At 40.5% G+C, this 19,218-nt stretch overlaps 1 protein-coding gene across 2 annotated transcripts; it reads left to right on the forward strand.

Moving 5' to 3' along the window:
* The first annotated feature begins 4,624 nt into the window (after positions 1 to 4,624).
* On the forward strand, positions 4,625 to 17,457 carry sphk2 (sphingosine kinase 2). Of its 2 annotated transcripts, none has more exons than XM_014034378.1 (8): positions 4,625 to 4,731; positions 7,673 to 9,077; positions 10,395 to 10,544; positions 10,621 to 10,715; positions 10,801 to 10,916; positions 13,216 to 13,419; positions 13,529 to 15,128; positions 15,210 to 17,457. In XM_014034378.1, exons 2-8 carry the CDS (start codon positions 8,615 to 8,617, stop codon positions 15,270 to 15,272), a joined length of 2,691 nt encoding a protein of 896 aa, XP_013889832.1. In that variant the 5' UTR covers positions 4,625 to 4,731; positions 7,673 to 8,614; the 3' UTR covers positions 15,273 to 17,457. The 2 variants fall into 2 exon arrangements, with proteins under 2 accessions (XP_013889832.1, XP_013889833.1); XM_014034379.1 differs by lacking the exon at positions 4,625 to 4,731 and adding an exon at positions 4,753 to 4,934.
* The last annotated feature ends 1,761 nt before the right edge of the window (positions 17,458 to 19,218 follow it).

Consider the following 19,218-nt stretch of genomic DNA (forward strand, 5'->3'; position numbering starts at 1 on the left):
TTCAGAGGCGGTCTGTTTGGTAAATTTTACTCCAGGAGCTGCGAGGCTTGTTTTCAAGCTTCAGACTGAACTGAAGCAGCGGTTGCTGACATCATTACGCTCTTGCGCGATGCTGCATTCAGGACAAGCATGGAAAACTCACCACTCTTATGCCAATACGGTCGCAATGATGCATTTAGGTACCGAAATGGAATTGCATGAACATTCACATGGTGGTTATGTAATACAGCGAATCAACAATAAAAAATCTGCGTCAATAAATTTACATAATCGACGTCATCGATAATTTCAACTAATGGGTGCAGCCCTACTTTGAACGTGGCCAGGACGGATTTCCGTCATCTGTTAGGGAGGAGGGGAAAAAAACAACAACTCTGGTTGTTTTCTGTTGTAGAATTGTTAAACCTGCCCAGTCTACCCCTAAACGCGCCACGACTTTAAACAAACTCCAGAGCACTTTTATCCAATCAGAGCAGAACAGGGCGGGTCAGTAAAGCCTGCAGGTTTAGCAGTCTGCAGGAGCAGCGCAGCTGTCAGTCCTGAGTGAGTGAAACCTCTCCTCCCTTATTTTGCTTCTTGGACTTTAGTCTATAAAAGTTTATATTAAATATTTGTGCTCAGAGTGCCGTTATCCAACAGATATGTCCAACTTTGCATGCGTGACCAAGCTCCTCGTGCAAAGGCTGTGCGCGACACGCAACATTCAGTTTTTGTCCGTCATGCTTTTGCTCTCCTACAACATTTCACAAGTTATAAAGTGTTCTGCCACATGTCCTATTTTACTACAATAACCTAAGTGCCAAATATAAACCCATCGCTGGCAAGGATGCATCAGCGATGGTCTGCCCCATAGCAAAGATGAATCTCTGTTTAACGTTGACCTTATCATCCTCACCAGGAGAACAGCACCATGTTCTCCAGGTGAGAGCATGTTTCAAATGTAGTTTTATCATAAATATACAACTTTCATTTTTTCACTGCTTGTTTATATTTAGAACCATACTGTGACAGGGCTGCTCTGTGATAAATGCAATTCAATAAATGATCATATATGTATAAACAGTATTAAATGATTACATGAGCTTGAACAATTTAAATAACTGTTTTAAAAAATAGTAATTTAAAAGAATAAATCTGTCTAATAAAACATGTATTTTGAAGCTATTTTGTTCTGTGCACCAGACAGATATTTGCTATAATAAAATCAATCAATCCATCGTTAGTGTTCTAACAGTTCCAAACATCCATGTATCAGTTTTCCATATTTGTTATGAGTGGACCCGTCATTAAATCAGGCAAAGAAATACCTCCTAAATTCACTGTTGGTTATCAATATTTTATCTGTTTATTGGGTAAAGTTTTTAATGTTCTTAGTTTTAAACATGCAGTTGAGTGTCATTGCTTGGCACAATGGCATGTTCTGTACAAATAAAACTAAATCAAGAATAAACTAGGGGTGTAAGAAAATATCGATACACTGAAATATCGCGATATTTCATTTCCTGATACTGTATCGATATTCTAAAGCCCTGTATTGATTTTTTATTAAGGTTTAAAATGTCAACGTTCCTGCCAGCCATTCATTTTTATGTTGTAGTTCAGCCTCTGACCACTTATTGGCAGCAGTGAGCCAGCCATTTGGCTCCTCTACCTCTTGAGGTAGAGGCCATTGTTAAGTGTTGGGTGACCATATTGTAAATTAATATTAAAAACTAAAAGCAGCAAAAAATATATTTTCAAACTATTTATTGGCAAATTTAGTCTAATAATTGAAAACATGGATGAAATAAGAAATATGAAACAAATAAAATAAAARACAAACAAAGCAGAGCACAGCTAAATGTATCAAAAGTATGTCTGTGTAATATTAGAATTTTCTGAGACAATGAATTTTGGTTTTTCATTTTTTTCCCCTGTAAGAGGTTTTTATTTAATAGAATTTTTGGACAAAAAAAATCGCAATATATCGCAATATATCGCCTTGCTTATAGTATCGCAATATATCGGGATATATCGTATCGTGACCCCTCTGTCATGATATGTATCGTGTCGCCAAATTCTTGCCAATACACAGCCCTAGAATAAACAATATAAATGTAAAATGATTCTCTAAAATCATTGTTTGTGATAAATTGTGTTACAGTAATTTCATTATAATGGCTATAGCAGTGAGTTTAAAAACACGGTGATGCAACTAATTGAATGAATAATCTGTCTAATTTAGTTATTTAAGTGTTTTTATGTAGGTAAATGTTTAGGAATCTGTAAAATACACCAGAATGCAGGAAACTGCATTTAATAAATTCAAAATTTTCTGAGAGAGGACCCCCAGACCCATCACTGGTGTGCCCATCACACACATTACAGTGATTCTCATGCTCCTGGTTTAATGTTAGAGAGAATAAACCAACACAGAGCACCACTTGTGTACCTCTCTGTTGTATGAAAAGCATGGAAAACCTAACCCCTAACTGATTTTTTTTTTTTGGGGGGGGGGGGGGTATTTTTTTCCACTGTAACCCATGTGACAGTCAATGTGTTTACCTTTTTTAACGTTCATAAAGAAATAAAAACAGTAGTAAATAAAATGATGTAGTTGAAGCTTTTAGCTAAATTGCTTTTTAGCAGTGTTTGTATATTTTGAACAGCAAAAGTTGGTCACAAGCCTCTGCAACTTTTATTTTGTGGATCAAAATCTGGAAAATGTGTAAATTTTTGTTAGACTCTGTGATGATGTGTAGAATAATTCTGATTCTATTTGCTGCTGTCGCTTCTTCCCTTCAGGACCCCGCAAAGGCAGAGAGGTGTACAGGCACTTTGGAAAAGCCCCTGGAACTCCTCACAGCCACACCAAGTATGTACATACTGAATAAAAAACTCGGCGACATTTTTAAAATGAAGCCCTTCCTTAATATTTAGTGTTAATTATCTCACTCCAAGTGACAGTTTACCTTCATCTAGTCATTTTTTATGGTAGATGTAGTATTTACAAAGGCTTGATTTGATCGAATGTGAAGAAGACCAGGGGGTCTTCAACATTTTTCAGTCTGTGAACCACTCTCCTTAGGCGTGCCTGTGTATGCAGTTCTCAGTTCAGCCTCAGCCAAATGTCTCATGTCATTTCTGTTTCCAACCGTGCTTTGAGAACTACCTCCAAGGTGATTCCAAGCAGGTAGAACCGAGTATTGCATGGTTACGACTTTGACGTTGGCAGACCTCTGCCTGTGGACTGGCTGAGCCAAGGCAGAACTTGCAAACTCCTCCTAGAGAGAGGCAGGGATGAGTGCACACATTTAGAGCTGGATGTAGCCGTCTGAAATGAGCATACTTCCCGGGAGGTTTCGGATGAACTGGCCGCCCACTGTTACTCATGCAGTTATAAACAGGACCACAACTTAAAAAAAAAAAATCTTAATACCAGGCAATAAAACAACGTCTGAAGATGCATGCTGATACGCCCACAGAGTGAGGGACACACATTCCTGAACAGGACAATGGAGACGGGGCTAAAGTAATGTAGAGATGGAGCAAGGACACACCACCCCCACACCAGTTATCTATTTATAATTTATTCTAATATTATGCTTAGTACTACATGCCTTATTACTGTGCATTTGATTCTGAATGTCTAATTAACCCCCTGCAGTACCTCATGGAACCATTAAGAGTCGCAACCCCATCATGAGGGCCTCTAAACTAATGAGACTTCAAAATGCACCAGTAAATCTGTCATAATATCCCAAGATGTTTTTCATCTGTCGTGTGCTGGTTGTGTTGTGATAAGAGCTCCAGCAGAGGTTCAAAGCTTCTTCAGGAAAGGGGACACATGAACTGATCATGAAGCTCCTTCAAATATTAAAGGTGCTATCAAACAGCAGTAGTTAGGAACTCAAGTCAAATTTTAAGAGCCACTGTGGTATACAGTGGTAGACAGGAACAACAAGGTGTATTTTAATGTTTGAGCATGTTGAGCATCATCAAAACTGCATTTAAGTCAGAAACTTAACGGTTGGCTTCATCTGATATTTTAACTTAAAAAATGTTCAATGTTCTAATGGTTTTAGGGATTTTTGAGTTCTAAACCTTTTGTTTATGATATAAAGCTGACCATGTTTCAGCCTTATACACATTTTTGCCTGTAGATAGATATTCCCATTTTTAAACTAAAGACTCTTAAAGGTGAATGTGCTTGACGGATGTTATGGGAGTAAATTAAATCTGTATTTTCTCTCTTCCAGGCCCTACGTCCGCTCCAAGGGCAGGAAGTTTGAGAGAGCCCGCGGTCGCAGATCCAGCCGTGGTTACAAGAACTAGTCTGTTGTTTTTGTTTTCCGTGCAATCTGACAAATAAAAGATTGGCTGTACTAAAAACTCTGTCTTGTGTATTTTATTAAACAGCTCACACGTTTTCATAGAAAAAAGTTGGCTATTTTTAACAAGACTTTTTCCCTCTTCTGATTCTTGGCGCATATTCTGTGGTTTTAATGTAAATAAATGTTCTGATAAGCATTCATCGGTGGGCTTTTTATGAAAGCTTATCTCAGTCCGGAAGTGGTGGTCTGACGATGATTGGAGAATGTCGGTGGGAGTCAGTGTTTTTCTTACCATCATTGGGTTTCCTCTCCGCCGCTCAGAGCTGCTGCTGCCTGCTTCGTCTCCAGACGCTTCCTGCTCCGAGCCACCTTTTTTCAGTCCGAGACCAGCTCGTCTTGGAGAAGGGGGCAGGATGAGGTAAAGGAGACTTTGTTATAACTTTTTTTGGCCATAGCTTGGCTTCTAACAATAATGCCCTGAGAGTTTATTTAAAACTTAAAAAGTAACTGGCCGTCGTGTTTGTCAGAGTGGTCAGTCGTGGTCTTAAAGCCCTGGCCGGTAGCTAACATGCTAATTTGTTATGGAAATAATTTTAAAGATGTTAGCCGGGATTTGAGACGGTACGTATGAATCGTCCACTATTTTTCAAAGGAAATGCATTTGAATGGTGAGGTAAGCTGACTTTGATTTGGGTTCTAGCTCACTGTTAGCTACTGCTAACAGGAAAAATACTGACGGACCACAGTTAACATTTAGTCTGAAGTTGGATTTTGATTCGTGGCTTCCAGCACGTTCAGGTGGTAAAGGACTATTTCACTCTTATTTCACATTGGTCATCTAAGAAAACGGCCCTCAGCGAACCACAAATAAATGTACTATTTTACAGTATGGAAAACGTGGACTAGATTGACCTACATTAAATATATATATATTTTAACAAGCTGTCTTTTATGAAATGATGTCAAAAATAATGACTACATTGATCATTTTATTTTTTATACTAAAAATGTTCACCATTATACAGACCGTATTTGAGTCTGTGCATAGCGTGAGATAATTCAGTCCATGTTTTAAGATTTTTTAAAATAAGGTGGCTTACAGACCCCAAAATCAGCGAAATACCCCTTTAACCAAGTCAAACCAGAAGCAAACATCAGTGTCTTTATTCATGCTAGCTCACGTTAAGTTCGATCTGTACTTGTTACATCTTTCCTTTTGTTTTATGTGTATTATGTATCCACGTCTTTAAATACTTTATTCACTCGTATATAAAAACATTTAACAATGGTAAAAACTGTATTTTGTTTAATAGTTTTTGCTGATGTTGTTCAAGTTACCCGGCTAATAGCCTGTCCTGCTTAGGGTGGACAATATCATCAAACTTAGGACATCCGCTAAAGACCATCATACGGAAGCCGAGGGGGACCATTTTCTGCTCATAATTATTTTCCGTGGTTTTCTCGTGAAAACGACATATGTCCATATGCCGTTTTGTCGAGATAAGTTAATTTCCAGATGGTTTTCCTCTTGTGTATCATTCAGTAACCATGGAGACAGCCTTGTCTGTCTGTCTGTCTGTCTGTCTGTCTGTCTGTCTGTCTGTCTGTCTGTCTGTCTGTCTGTCTGTCTGTCTGACTGACTCAAATTGTGATGTTTGTCTTTTACAGTTATCTTTCATGTCAGCCCTCGTCATTAAAGCAGACGGCTGGCCCGACTGCAGCTCAGCAGGAGTTTACACAGTCATCTTGAACTTGTTATAATAAATATAATAAATTTTATCGGTGATCGGGTCGTCTCCATGGTTACTGAATTATAAACAAGGAAAACCGTAACTGGTTATCACGGGAAAACGGTCCTTGTTATAGCTATCACGAGATAATAGGGGTGTAAGAAAATATCGATACACTGAAATATCGCGATGTTTCATTTCCTGATACTGTATCGATATTCTAAAGTCCTGTATCGATTTTTAATTAAGGTTTAAAATGTCAACCTTCTTGCCAACCGTTCATTTCTGTGTTGTAGTTCAGCCTCTGTCCACTAGTTGGTAGCAGTGAGCGAGCCATTTGGCTCCTCTACCTCTTGAGTGCCAGAGAGTAAGGGTAGCATTAGTATTGGAGGTAAACATTTGCTTTTCTTTTGTTTTTTCAGTAAGAGGTTTTTATTTAATAGAATTTTTGGAAAAAAAAATTGCAATATATCGCAATATATTGCCTTGCTTACAGTATCGTAATATATCGGGATATATTGTATCGTGACCCCTCTGTTATGAGATGTATCGTGTCGCCAAATTCTTGCCAATACACAGCCCTACGAGATAACCAGGAAATATAAGCAGAAAACTGTCCCTCTTGGCTTCCATACCATTGGACTGCTGGTTGAGTTCTAAATGCTTCTATTTGTAAACTTAATGCCCCTGTGTTCATGAAATGACCACATCTTAACTCAACCATCAGCAGCCTTTATTGTGTGGATGACAAATTTAGCCTGTTTGTGTTATTATATCTGGGTGTCCCCACCCTGGACTTCAAGGACGAAAAGATGCAACAATGAGGCATCAGTGAGGCACATTGTAAAGTTTAATCAGAGCAGAACATATTGATTTGGTCAGCACTTAAAGCTTGCAGTGTTTCCTGACTTAACAGGCTGTTCATTTATGGTTTACCAAACTTCCCTTAGCAAATAGTCGCGTGATTTTAGGGATTTTATTCAAATCTCTTAATGATATGAACTCTGGTGACCTGAAGTTTTAACCTTTGGTACACAATAGTTTGATAAATGCCAGAATTCCTGCAGCCACATTGTAAAAAGTCCAGTTTCTTAAAACCATTACAGATTCATCAGGTTCATGTGAACGTGTTTGATAAATTGGGGGAAAAAGTTTAGCTGAGCTATATAATTGCATGTTGCTTAACCAAGAAAAATAATCCAGTTTAGGTCAGCAAACCAGATTGCGAAAGAGACACTTTGTCCACAGATCACGTCAGACGAGAGCTCTAAATATGAAAATGCCAACAAGCTGTGCTCACAGGCTTTCAACACAAATAATGTGGTGTCTCAGCAAGGCGGCTGAGGATGTGTGATTGTGAGTCAATACAACACACACACACACACACACACACAAACAAACACGCACACAAGGTCAACGGGCATGGCAGAGCCTGTATTGCTTCACCCCATTCTCACAATCTCCTCTGCTTATCTCGGGTCCTCCCTTAATGGTTACCTGCTACAGAAATATTCTCTGCTCAGTAAAGCTCAGGTGTGTTAGAGGTAAACAAGTTAAATTTGTTTAGTTACGAGTTAATATTTTTTAACTATCTGCTCTAAAAAATGTGTTCTTTTTCCCCTCATACAGGGACAGAGATGTTTGGGAGGGAACGTGAGACTTAACTCAAGGACTTTTAAAATGACATAAACGAAGGACCCGCCTGGATTTGTCTGTTTGTTGTTTGTTTTTTCTTATTGTGTTTTTTTTTTTTTTTGGCTTATTTTTTTTGTCACCATTTTCTTGCATGAAACGTTTAATTTATCGCACTACTGTCTGCTGGATTTGTCTTGTCACTCCTCTTGTTCACCTCTAATTTATCACTGAGATTTGAGATAGCAATAGACGTTTCAAAGGTCTTAAAAAACAGGAACTTGTCCTATCTCTGTGGCATTCGTTTCACTTCAGACCGCAAAACAATTTGTCCAGATTAACTTTTTCGAGCCTTCTTGTGCAAACAAGACGTGTTTTGTCTTACTGTTTTATTAATATTTTTTTATTTCAGTTAAGTGATTTATTTGTTTGTTTGTTTAATTATTTAAAAAGAAGATTTACTGTTAATGTTAATCAGCTGCTCTGCTGCCTTGAATTGTTTTACAAAAGGCAGCTTTAAAGTGAACATTTGTTTTATACTTAAGCAAATTTTGTGAGGAATGTTTCGGTTTAATTTTGTTTTGACTTGTTGCATTGAATTTTTCTGTTCATTTTAAAAAGAGGCAGGAAATTGTTGAAGCTAACAGCTGTTCCTTTCAAACTGCAATGGGAGATTTCTCATCTTCACTGGATAATTACACTTAAGAAGTGACTTTTTTTAACTGGAAGTTTTGTTTTTCTCCTTTTCAAATGAAGACCTAATCTTAAACAGACACACTGGAACAAAATGTATTTTTTTTAACCTGAAGAATGATTTTGAAGTTTTCAGAGTTTTTGATTTTTGCCTGGAAATCTTGAAGATCTGCCAAATTCCTCTCTCTTGGATTTCAGAGACTATTACTGTTAGACTGATAAACTTTGTCCACTCGAACAGCGGGGATGCGATCCCCGGACCTCTCCTCGCCATCTCCGGAGGAAGCCCTCCTTCACGGCCAGTTTGCCAGCTGGGGATCGGGCAGCAGCAACAACAAGAACAGCCGCCCAAACAGCCCCGGTGGTTCTGGAGGGCTCTCCCCCGTTGCCTCCTCCCCTCCAGCTCCAGCGTCCAACTATGCCTTGACCCTTACCCACTCCCACATCCACATTCAGCGACTGTTGCCACGGGCGGGAAATGAAGCTCGTCTCCTGCTGCCTTTATCTGAACTGGTGGGGTGCAGTTGTCCTCGTTCCCCAGCGCCGCCTCTTCTAGTGCTGTACTGGTACCCTCCAGGAAAACGACGGAAGGGGGTGTCGAGACGCAGGCAGGTCCGGGCCTACCTGGCAGAGAGCAGGCTCGAAGCGGAGAGGTGGTCAGTTGCTGTGCAGTGTTTACTCCGAGACATGGTCGTCACTGCGAACACAGGTGAGCGTCTCCTTCACCTGTAGTCCGTCTGAGCAACATGTCATGAATGTCAAAGTGATGCAACATAATACTGATGTTTCTGTAATAGAACTTTTTAGAGATGGATCATTAATGAAACATGTTGTGTTCTAACAAGAACAGGGTGTCCAACCCTGGTCCTCGAGGGTCACTATCCAGGTTTTAAAGGTTTCTCTGCTCCAACACACCTGATTTTAATGAAAGGATGATTAACAGGCTTCTGTAGAACTTGAAGAGGTAATTCAATCACTGAGTCAGGTGTGTTGAAGCAGAGAAAACAAGTAAAACATGTTGGATAACGGTCCACCAGATCCAGGATTGAGCACCCCTGAACAAAAAGTTCAAACAGTGATTAAATATCATATGAATACTTTAGTTACAACTACATTCAGAAAAAATGTTGAAATATTGCATTTTCGCTCAGATGATGACATTTCCATCAATAGCCTTAGGAAAAGTGAGTGGACTATTGAAACTGAAAAATGACCACAGTCTCCTGGCATCCAAAACAATGTCTTCAAATGTTTTTCACACATTCTGGCCCAAAGTAAAAAAAAACTGTCAGATACTTTGTAAAACTTTAAAATATTTGTTGTTTTAGCTTGAACTAAGCTGCTGCAACCTATAAAATATTTAATATGTTTCTGCTAAAGACTCCTGAGCTTTTATTCAGTTCATCTGAGTGGCTTTATTAACTGTGTAACAAAAAAAAATTGTTGTTCCAGGTTTTTGTAAAACTGACTCAGTTTGGCTGGAAGTGATTTTTTAAAATTAAATTTGTTAAAATATTTACAACATGTTGCCTGATTTAGCTTTGGTTTAGTCTTTCTTTGTAGATTGTTACTAATTATAGCTCAGTGTCATGGTGATCCAAGACCTTGTAAATACAGGAACACATTTTTGGACAAAAGGGATTAAAAGTATCAAACACTGATAAGCTGCAGAATACATGTTTTACATTTTTATTTGTTTGTTTTGTAAAGCTTCCTGAGTTTTTTTATTATTATATATTTTTACTTCTTTATTGGTCCTGCTTATACAATAAGATATTATTCTAGGTTATATTCCAGCTGACTGGCGTTAACAACTATTAAGCAAATATTAATTGGTATGCTTGTCTTTGTGTCTATGGTGTATAATGATGTGATTGTGATGCTGTATTTCTGAGTGTTTTATGCGCTGCAGAACAGGAGCCTGCTGTAAAACAGCAATTATGCTGAGTCAGGCTTGATTTTTAGTAATCTTTTCCTGTTAAATCAATAAATCAAATCAAGCATTCATTTTTGTGACTTTGTTCAGAATTTTCAAGAAGTCTGCTACCTCGACCCAGGCGACTACTGTTATTGGTCAACCCATTCAGTGGAAGGGGCCAGGCGATGCAGTGGTGTCAGACTCACATCCTGCCAATGATCAGAGAGGCAAACATCAGCTACAACCTCATACAGACAGGTGACACAGCACTGCCACCAACAGCATAACGAGCAAACGTTTTAGAACAGGCGTTGACTTTTTTCTTGTGTTTTAGAACGCCAGAACCACGCAAGGGAACTTATCAGAGACATCTCACTCACAGAGTGGGACGGCATCGTCATTGTTTCTGGAGATGGCCTGCTGCATGAAGTGAGACACTCTTGTTGCAGGTTTAGTCACTCTGAAATGTCATTTTTAACTTGTAAGATTTCCTAATATTCTGGTGTTTCTGTAGGTAATTAATGGGCTGATGGAGCGTCCCGACTGGGAACAAGCAATAAAAACACCTGTTGGCATTTTGCCCTGCGGCTCTGGGAATGCACTGGCTGGCTCCATCAACCATTACGCAGGGTGAGCAGAGCAATCACAATAAGTCAGATTTTCCAATTGGGGATATAAACCACAGGACAACACAAAGCGTTGCATTAGCAGCTAATTAAGGCTTGTTAATGAAAATATATGGATGACGTTGATGTTTTGCAGCATGTAGCGCAGTGTGTGGCGCAAAGATAAGAAGGTTGAATTTTGTTTACTTTGAGTTAAGAGTTTATGCACTGTTATGCTAGTAGATTAGATTTCCTTAACTTTGGGAGACAGCGATTGGACAATAGTTAGGTAAAATCGGTGGAAAAGATTGGCTTTTCATCTACCTCATCAAAGGTCTGAAAATCGGCCACTGTCCCCTTTTGCTTGGCTGTGAACACTACCTAATGGTAAAAAAAAAAGTTTGTATTGTTTCAAGGGTATTGTTCAATGATTTTCAATAAAATAAGATTGGAACATTGAAAATGTATTGTGACTTTATAACACCTGTCACTTAAAGGAGACCGATTATAGGTCCTAGAATTTTTTATGATATGTTCATTCAATTTAATGCACAAAATAATTCTCAGATAATAAAGTTTCCCATTTTCTAGTTCTGCCTGCTCTGACTTCCGTTCAGAATGAGTTGTTTATGTTAATGAGCTCTGTTGGTAACGCCCTCCAAACTCCGTCCTCCAGAGCCAGCGTTTACGTTAGCATGGCTACTAATAGCAGAAGCTCCGTTGTACCACCGTATATATGAGACCCTAAGTCAGACCCAGAGGCAGAGTCGTGGTCGCAGCTTTTATTTATTTATTTTCTCCCCCTTCTCTGTCGGAGCTCTGCGCTCACTCTGCATGCTGTTACTAGGGCAGGTAATTGGAGCAGCAGCGGTCAAAATACCTCAGAAACTCGAACAAATAGGCTAAAGCTAAAAACAATAGAGGTACATGAGAAAACATGTTCATAACGAACAAAAATAAATAATTAAATTGTTTGTGTCCGTGTCAGTCTCAAACCCTTGTCTCCTGCTCTTTGGTCCAACACTCCCCAATTGCCCCATTGGAAGGCTTGTTATGATTTGAGCTGCGCATTACACAACAACAACCATGACAGCTTTTTATATTGGAGGTGGAGCCTCACCCGGGGGTTGCTAGGTAATGGTGCGTTCACACCGAACGCGATTTCAGCGTCAAAATCGCAGCCAACGCTGAAGTTTGAAGCTTGTGCACTTTGAGGTCAGACGCAGGACAGCTGCGCTGCACGGCGACAGCCGCCCCGCCCCTCCCTCCTCTGTGGGGCTGTTTAATGTCGGACGAGGAAGTGGCTTTGCTTTATTTACAGAGAGCCAGAGCACGTCACGTTCATCAGATAATTAATTCATAATTAATTCACCAGATAATTCAGAGAAGAGGCTCACAGCTCGTTTTCAGGACTATTTTTTTCAGTCTGATGAGTCGCTGCCACGCATTGGTGTGGATCAGGACACGACTGCAGCACTCATTTCAGCTAAAGAGCTCCACTCTGTCTGTTTCAGGTTAGTGGACATCATTCAGTAAACTGTCCCGTCGGGAAATATGTCGCTACGTCACACAGTGGAGTCTCTCTGATTGGTTGACGCTGCGCGTCGAGCTGCAAAAGTTCAGATTTTCTAACTTCAGCGATTTGCGCCTCAGCGCGTCGAACGCTCAGATCGTTCAAATCGTTTAAATCGCGCTGCTCTAATCGCGTTTGAGGCGCCGCAGAACTTCCCGACGTTGCTTGAAGCGCGTCCACCATAGACTTTGTATGTAAACCTGCTGCTCCTGACGCTGAAATCGCGTTCGGTGTGAACGCACCATAAGGGGCTGAATGCAGGTTCCGGTGGGTTGTCGTATGGCTTGTGACATCACAAAATGTAGGAAGTATAAAACTTGTCATTAATATACATTAAAAATACATTTACTTACAGTAAATATGCCCCTGGGTGCATTTTTTTTTTTGGTCCTAGGACTGTTTTTTTAAGAAGTACACACCCAAAGTTGAGTAAAAAAAGCTTTAAAAAGTGAATTTTGCATAACTAAAAAATCGGTATTGGCCAAAATTTGAATCAGCAGGTCAGACTCTTTAAATATTGTGATCATTGGTCAGCCTGAAAACTGCAATCAGTGCACCTCTCCTTTAGAAGTCTATATGCTGTTATGAAAGGACAATTGGCTAATTTTCACAATATGTTTCCTAATGATCAGTTCAAGAGCACATTTATTTTCGTTGCTTTATCAAAATGTTTACAAAGTTGATTAAAGTGCTTTAAAATGAAGAGAAAATTTCTAAAATTATAAAAAAAATGCCTCCCCATCTCTTTCAGGTATGACATGTGCCTTCGAGAGCCCCTCCTTTTAAACTGCTGCTTTTTGCTCTGTCGAGGCGATGTCCGACCCATGGACCTGGTCTCTGTGACAACAAGTCCTGCTCCCTCCAACAACAACCATGCTGCAGTGCCCAGGAGACTGTTTTCCTTCCTTTCTGTTGCTTGGGGATTTGTGTCTGACGTGGACATTGAAAGTGAAAGGTGTTTGTTTCACTTCTTCTATTCATAGGTTTTTACGTTGATGTGTTGTATGACATTACTTCAATGTGTTACTAAGGACTGCACCACTTTAAATGGTTTCCTCTTCCAGGTATCGTGGCCTGGGATCAGCTCGCTTCACCCTGGGCACCTTAGTGCGAATAGCTTCACTTCGCTCCTACAGGGGCCGCCTGTCATACCTGCCTCCCTCTGTTGTCAACATGTCCAACGGCACACCCCCTCCACCAAAGAGACCCCTCTCCCGCAGTATAACGGAAGGCCTAGAGGGCTTCTGCAAAATGCCAATCCATCGCACCTGCTCTGACATGGGCATCAGCGAGCAGAGGAGCCTGAGAAAGGGTGACGGGGAGAGAGAAAAGGAGGAGCGGCAGAGAGAGAGGGAGAGGAGGAGGGAGAGGGCCAGGGGAAGAGGAACCGGTGTGGTGAGGGCCAGCAGTCTGGCAGAGGACAGGGAGAGAGAGATGGAACTGGAAGCAGAGGAGGAGAAGTCTGGGACAAGTTCGGAGAGGTCTGGAACGAGTTCTGAGTCGACTGAAAGGGATGGATTCAGTATGGGAAGAGAAAGATTGGCAGGGATCAAGGATGAAAGGGAAGATGAGGAAACCACAGAACAAGACTCCTGTGAGATGGAGGAGGATGAGAGGGGGAAAGATGGAGAAGGCAGCGGGGGTTCTGTCGAGGGCGACAGACTGTTGCATGCGAGGGAACTGGGAGACCGTGACAGAGTCGATATGGGGCAAGAGGCGGATGAAGAACCTGGAGATTGCATCACATGTCAGGACAGGCTTCATGAAACCAGAGAGGTAGTAAGGAAAAACTCAGCCCCTTCGAGTCAAATAGCCGACACTCTGCTCAGCCAGCCTCTCAGTCAGAAGGCCGACACAGACTCTGGCTCCTCTTACGGGGTGGAGGACATGGATCTGAATGAAACCTACTTCCAAAAAGATGCTTACCCTCTGGACGTGGCTCGAGAAAGAGCCCTCACAATCTCCTCTCCCTTTCGTCATTCTCCCTTCAGTTACAAGAAGAAGGCCCTGGACCAAAACCAAAATGCCTCCCGTCCAAGGCCCCTCTCACTCCTCCAGCACTCCAACTCAAACTCTCTCCCTCCTAAACTCCCTTCGCTCTCTTTGTCTCCCACACCACCCTCTTCCCCTTCCTGTGCATCCCCTCGCTCGTCCTCCTACCTCGTCCCCCGTCCGAACACCCCAAATTCCACCTCACCCTCCCCCTGTCTGCGCACGCCGTCCTCATCTTTCAACTTTGACCTCACCGAACCAGCAGGACTGCTTAAGAACCGTCCATTCGTCTCGCTGCCTTTTGATGTACCAAGGGACGACTTGCTACCGCCCCTCGACCAACCCATTCCCACCAGAGACTGGGTCACCGTTGAAGGAGACTTCGTCCTGGTTTTGGCCCTTTATCAGACCCACCTCGGCGCCGACCTCCATGCCGCACCACAGGCCATGTTTGACGATGGCCTGATCCACCTGACCTTTGTGCGGGCAGGCATCTCCAGAGCTACCCTGCTGAGACTGTTCTTTGCCATGGAAAGAGGAACTCACCACTCTGTCAGCTCACCGTACGTCAGCCATGTCACCTGCAAGGCCTTCAGGCTACAACCTCTGTCTACGAAGGGAACGCTCACTGTGGATGGAGAACTGGTTCCCTACGGGCCTCTTCAAGCACAGGTTAGTTAAAAAAGCAGTTTTGTTCTGAATTTACTGTTCTAAAATTTTTTACTTTGGTACTGATCTCTGATTATTCCACAGGTTCATCCTTCCTTAGCCCGTCTTATTGTTGGAGACTCTGGAGTGAAGCTGACCAGACTTTAATCTGGGATTGGGTTAGGTTGACTGACATATCAAAGCTCAGTTGAATTACTCTGTCTCTATTGCCAACAGTACTCTTAAAAGTGGTTGGGGGAGTGTCTGTGACACCTAATTTTGCCTGGGTTGCACAAAACTGCTTTTTCTAGAGGATAATGAAAGGGATATCACACAGAGCCACGCACCATTGGAAACCGACTGCAGGGATTAATAGTAAATCTGAAAATGAATGAAAAATGCGCTTTGTTGCACAGATGGAGCATGCTCTGTGTTCCTTGAAAAGCATGAAAAAAAAACAAGAAAAACACACAGCCTTGGATGATCAGAGGGAAGGATAATTGAATGTCTGGTGGGGTTTTTTTGTGCAGATTATGCATGTGTTGGATTAACGCATGCAGAGAAGCACTGATCTTTGCCTTACATTGAGACAATGAGATCAAATTCCAAGAGAGCTAGCTGTTGGTGAAAATTATCCTCGTCCCTTATCTGAAGCCTCGCCTCCTCCATTGCTTAACTGTTTAAGTAAAACAAATCTTGAGTCTTTCAAAGGAATGCCTTATCTGACACTTGTCAAGTATAGCTGTACCCTTTGCCCATTCTTTCTTACATACAGTAAGGAACCTAAACCTTTCTTGATCTCTATCCAACGATAAGATTACATCAGACAGAGAAAAGCAGAGCCACTCTTGTAATTTAACACATTAATATGTTTGAACACTTGTTCACTGTTCGCCAGTGGAGGAAATACTGTATGTTGTTATAAGTACACTTTATTTGATGCAAGTTAATCAGTGTAGATGATCAAAAACAGGTGTTTTTCAGGACTGAATGTTAATTTTTACTGACATATTTGCATTCTGCCTTCTTGTTTTAGTCAGTGGATGCACGCTGCTGATGATGTCAGTCATACTGTTTTTTTTTGCAACATACTGAACTTAAAATGCCTAAAAAAATTAAATGCAAGCTTCTTTGTCACAGCTTTTAGCCACTTTGTTGTGGTGGATAAAAAGAAAAAAAATCTGATTCACTGCCTTAGCTGTCAGCTTTATGTCCAAAAAATGAATAAGTCACAGTTATGTAGAGGGATCTACACAAAAACTGACCTTTAACACAGAAAATCACAGTAGAACGCAAACTAACCTCAGACTGGTTTTATGTCAGGAAGTGGATGCACTAATGTTAGTTCTATATACAGAATAAAATGAATCACGTTCCTTTTATTTATTGTTGTGTTTTGAACATTTATGGTTGAAATGCAGGACTGACAATTTACAAACACACACACACACACACACACACACACACACACACACACACACACACACACACACACACACACACAAAAAAAAACGAGACACTAAAACAAAGTAGTGCTGTTCTGTCTCGTCTGACTTGATGAAGAATTTTACAAGACAGAGTAAAAACAGACTGCGCTGTGAGAGAAACCAGCTGCACAGCCAGTCTGTTAAACTGGTTGTTTATTTTATTTTATTAAAACATGCTTAGAATAATACTGCTTCCAAAAAATACAAATAAAAATCAAAACAGCAGAATTTGGAAGTGGCATAAACCCTGCTGAAATACTTTGATTAAGTTGTTAGCATGTGCAATAAATTAATAAATTTGTGTGCCAACCGCGTGGATCATCATCAGCAGACTGTATATTTAAAATCAATGGCTTTGTGTAAAAAGCCTGTAAATTATGGCTGTTAATCATGAACTGTTTAAACCTGACTGCAGAAAATGGAGTAAAACTACCTTTTCTTTTCTGCTTTTGCCTTTTCTTTTTCCCCTCAAAGGGCACAATGCTAGTTTATCACAATTACACAGCTGCGGAATGTAAGTACATTTTGACTCGGAGCTTGTAATATTACTAAATAGAAAACTTTATAAATATATTTGGGATGGATTTTTTTTTTCTTTAAATGCTTCCTCTTGAAGTCGAAGAGCCTCATGACAATTTTACTTTCCTAGACCAGCCTCGTCAGTGGTCTGAGCTGGGATCATGGTGTTGGAGACCAATTTGCTACGAACAGTGACAAGTTAGAACTTCTGCAATGAAACATATCTGTAGTTAACTGCCCTGTAATGAAATGATAATTATTACTAAATCAATGAAAATGTATGCACACAGGGTGTACCAGTAATAGTTACATCTGGTTTCAAATAAATGTATCTTCATAAGTTTGTTCCTATGTGTCTGTAATTGGTCTGATTTTTTTCTCTAATCAACAAGACCCCAGTATTTAGTTATATAATACTAAAAAAAGGTCAGAAGGTTAAAATGAACTGTTGTCCTTGAATGTGCATAAATGATATTTGGACATTTACAAAATGTTTCTGAATGTGTTATATATTACTGCAAACACCTTTGAATGTCACCATCCATCCAGGCTAAAAATGCAGAATTATATTTTGTTGTATCTTTTGTCACTACTTTTGCAAAACCCAAATCAAGGGTAGGTCAAAGCAAGAATAACCAGAAAATTCATGTTTAATCTCCTCACTGGGATTTATGACCAAGCCCTGCTCTGCCATAACTTGTTACAAAGTTGCCCTAATAAAATAAATAAAAACTTGAACATATTTGATTCAAAGTAGCTAAAGGGGGTCATTGGAGTTTGACTCTACAGTCTTTATGGATTTCATTGGCCTTAATTATTTGGGCGTTTTGTTCTTGAGGGACGGGAAGATGGACTGACGGATCGGTGCTTCGTCCGGAGTAATGTTGCTTGGGTCTATTATGGTGAAGAAAGAGATGAGTCGAAAGGCAAAACTCTTGATTTACTGGTCTGTCTACATTCCAACCCTCATCTACTATAATGAGGTGTGAATCATGATCGAAATAACAAGATTCCAGATACAAGAGGCCGAAATGAGCTTCCTTCATAGGGTGGCCAGGCTTGATGATAGAGATGAGGTGATGAGCTCCTCTCCATTATCCAGGGGGTGCTCAGAATAGAGCCACTGCTTCTCATCAATAGGAGACTGTTGAGGTGGTTCAAGCGTCTATTTACAGTGGGGTGCAAAAGTTTGGGCAGCCATGTTAATTTTACTGATTTACCTTTATATTTGTAAAGGTTTTTGATTGTTTGGATAAAAAATATCAGTAAAATAAATCATATAGGGGACAAACAGTGATATTTGAGAAGTGAAATGAAGTTTATATGATTTACAGAAAGTGTGCAATAATTGGTTAAACAAAATTAGGCAGGTGCATAAATTTGGGCACTGTTGTCATTTTATTGATTTCAAAACCCTTAGAACTAATTATTGGAACTCAGATTTGGTTTGGTAAGTTCAGTGACCCTTGACCTCCATACACAGGTGACTCCAATTATGAGAAAGGGTGTTTAAGGGGTGCAATTGTAAGTTTTTCTCCTCTTTGCATCTTCTGTGATGAGTCACAGCATGTCTCAAAACAACTTTCAAATGAGCTGAAAACAAAGATTGTTCACTGTCACGGTTTAGGGGAAGGATACAGAAAGCTATCAGAGATTTCAACTTTCAGTCTCCATTGTGAGAAAATGGAGGACCATAGGTACAGTTCAAGTCGAGGCTCGAAGTAGCAGACCAAGAAAAATCTAGAATAAACAGAAGGGAAGGATGTTGAGAACAGTCAGAGTCAACCCACAGACCAGCACCAAAGACCTACAACATCATCTCGCTGCTGATGGAGTCACTGTGCATCGTTCAACTATTCTGCGCACTTTACACAAGGAGATGCTGTATGGGAGAGTGATGCAGAGGAAGCCTTTTTTCCGCCCACATCACAAACAGAGCTGCTTGAGGTATGCTAAAGCACATATAGGGCAAGCCAACTCCATTTTGGAATAAGGTGTTGTGGACTGATGAAACTAAAATAGAGTTATTTGAGCATAACAAGAGCCGTTATGCATGGAGGAAAAAAGAACACAGCACTCCAAGAAAAACACCTGCTACCTACAGTAAA

The sequence above is a fragment of the Austrofundulus limnaeus genome, unplaced genomic scaffold, assembly GCF_001266775.1.
Source record: "Austrofundulus limnaeus strain Quisiro unplaced genomic scaffold, Austrofundulus_limnaeus-1.0 Scaffold2085, whole genome shotgun sequence".
NCBI classification, from domain to species: Eukaryota; Metazoa; Chordata; class Actinopteri; order Cyprinodontiformes; family Rivulidae; genus Austrofundulus; species Austrofundulus limnaeus.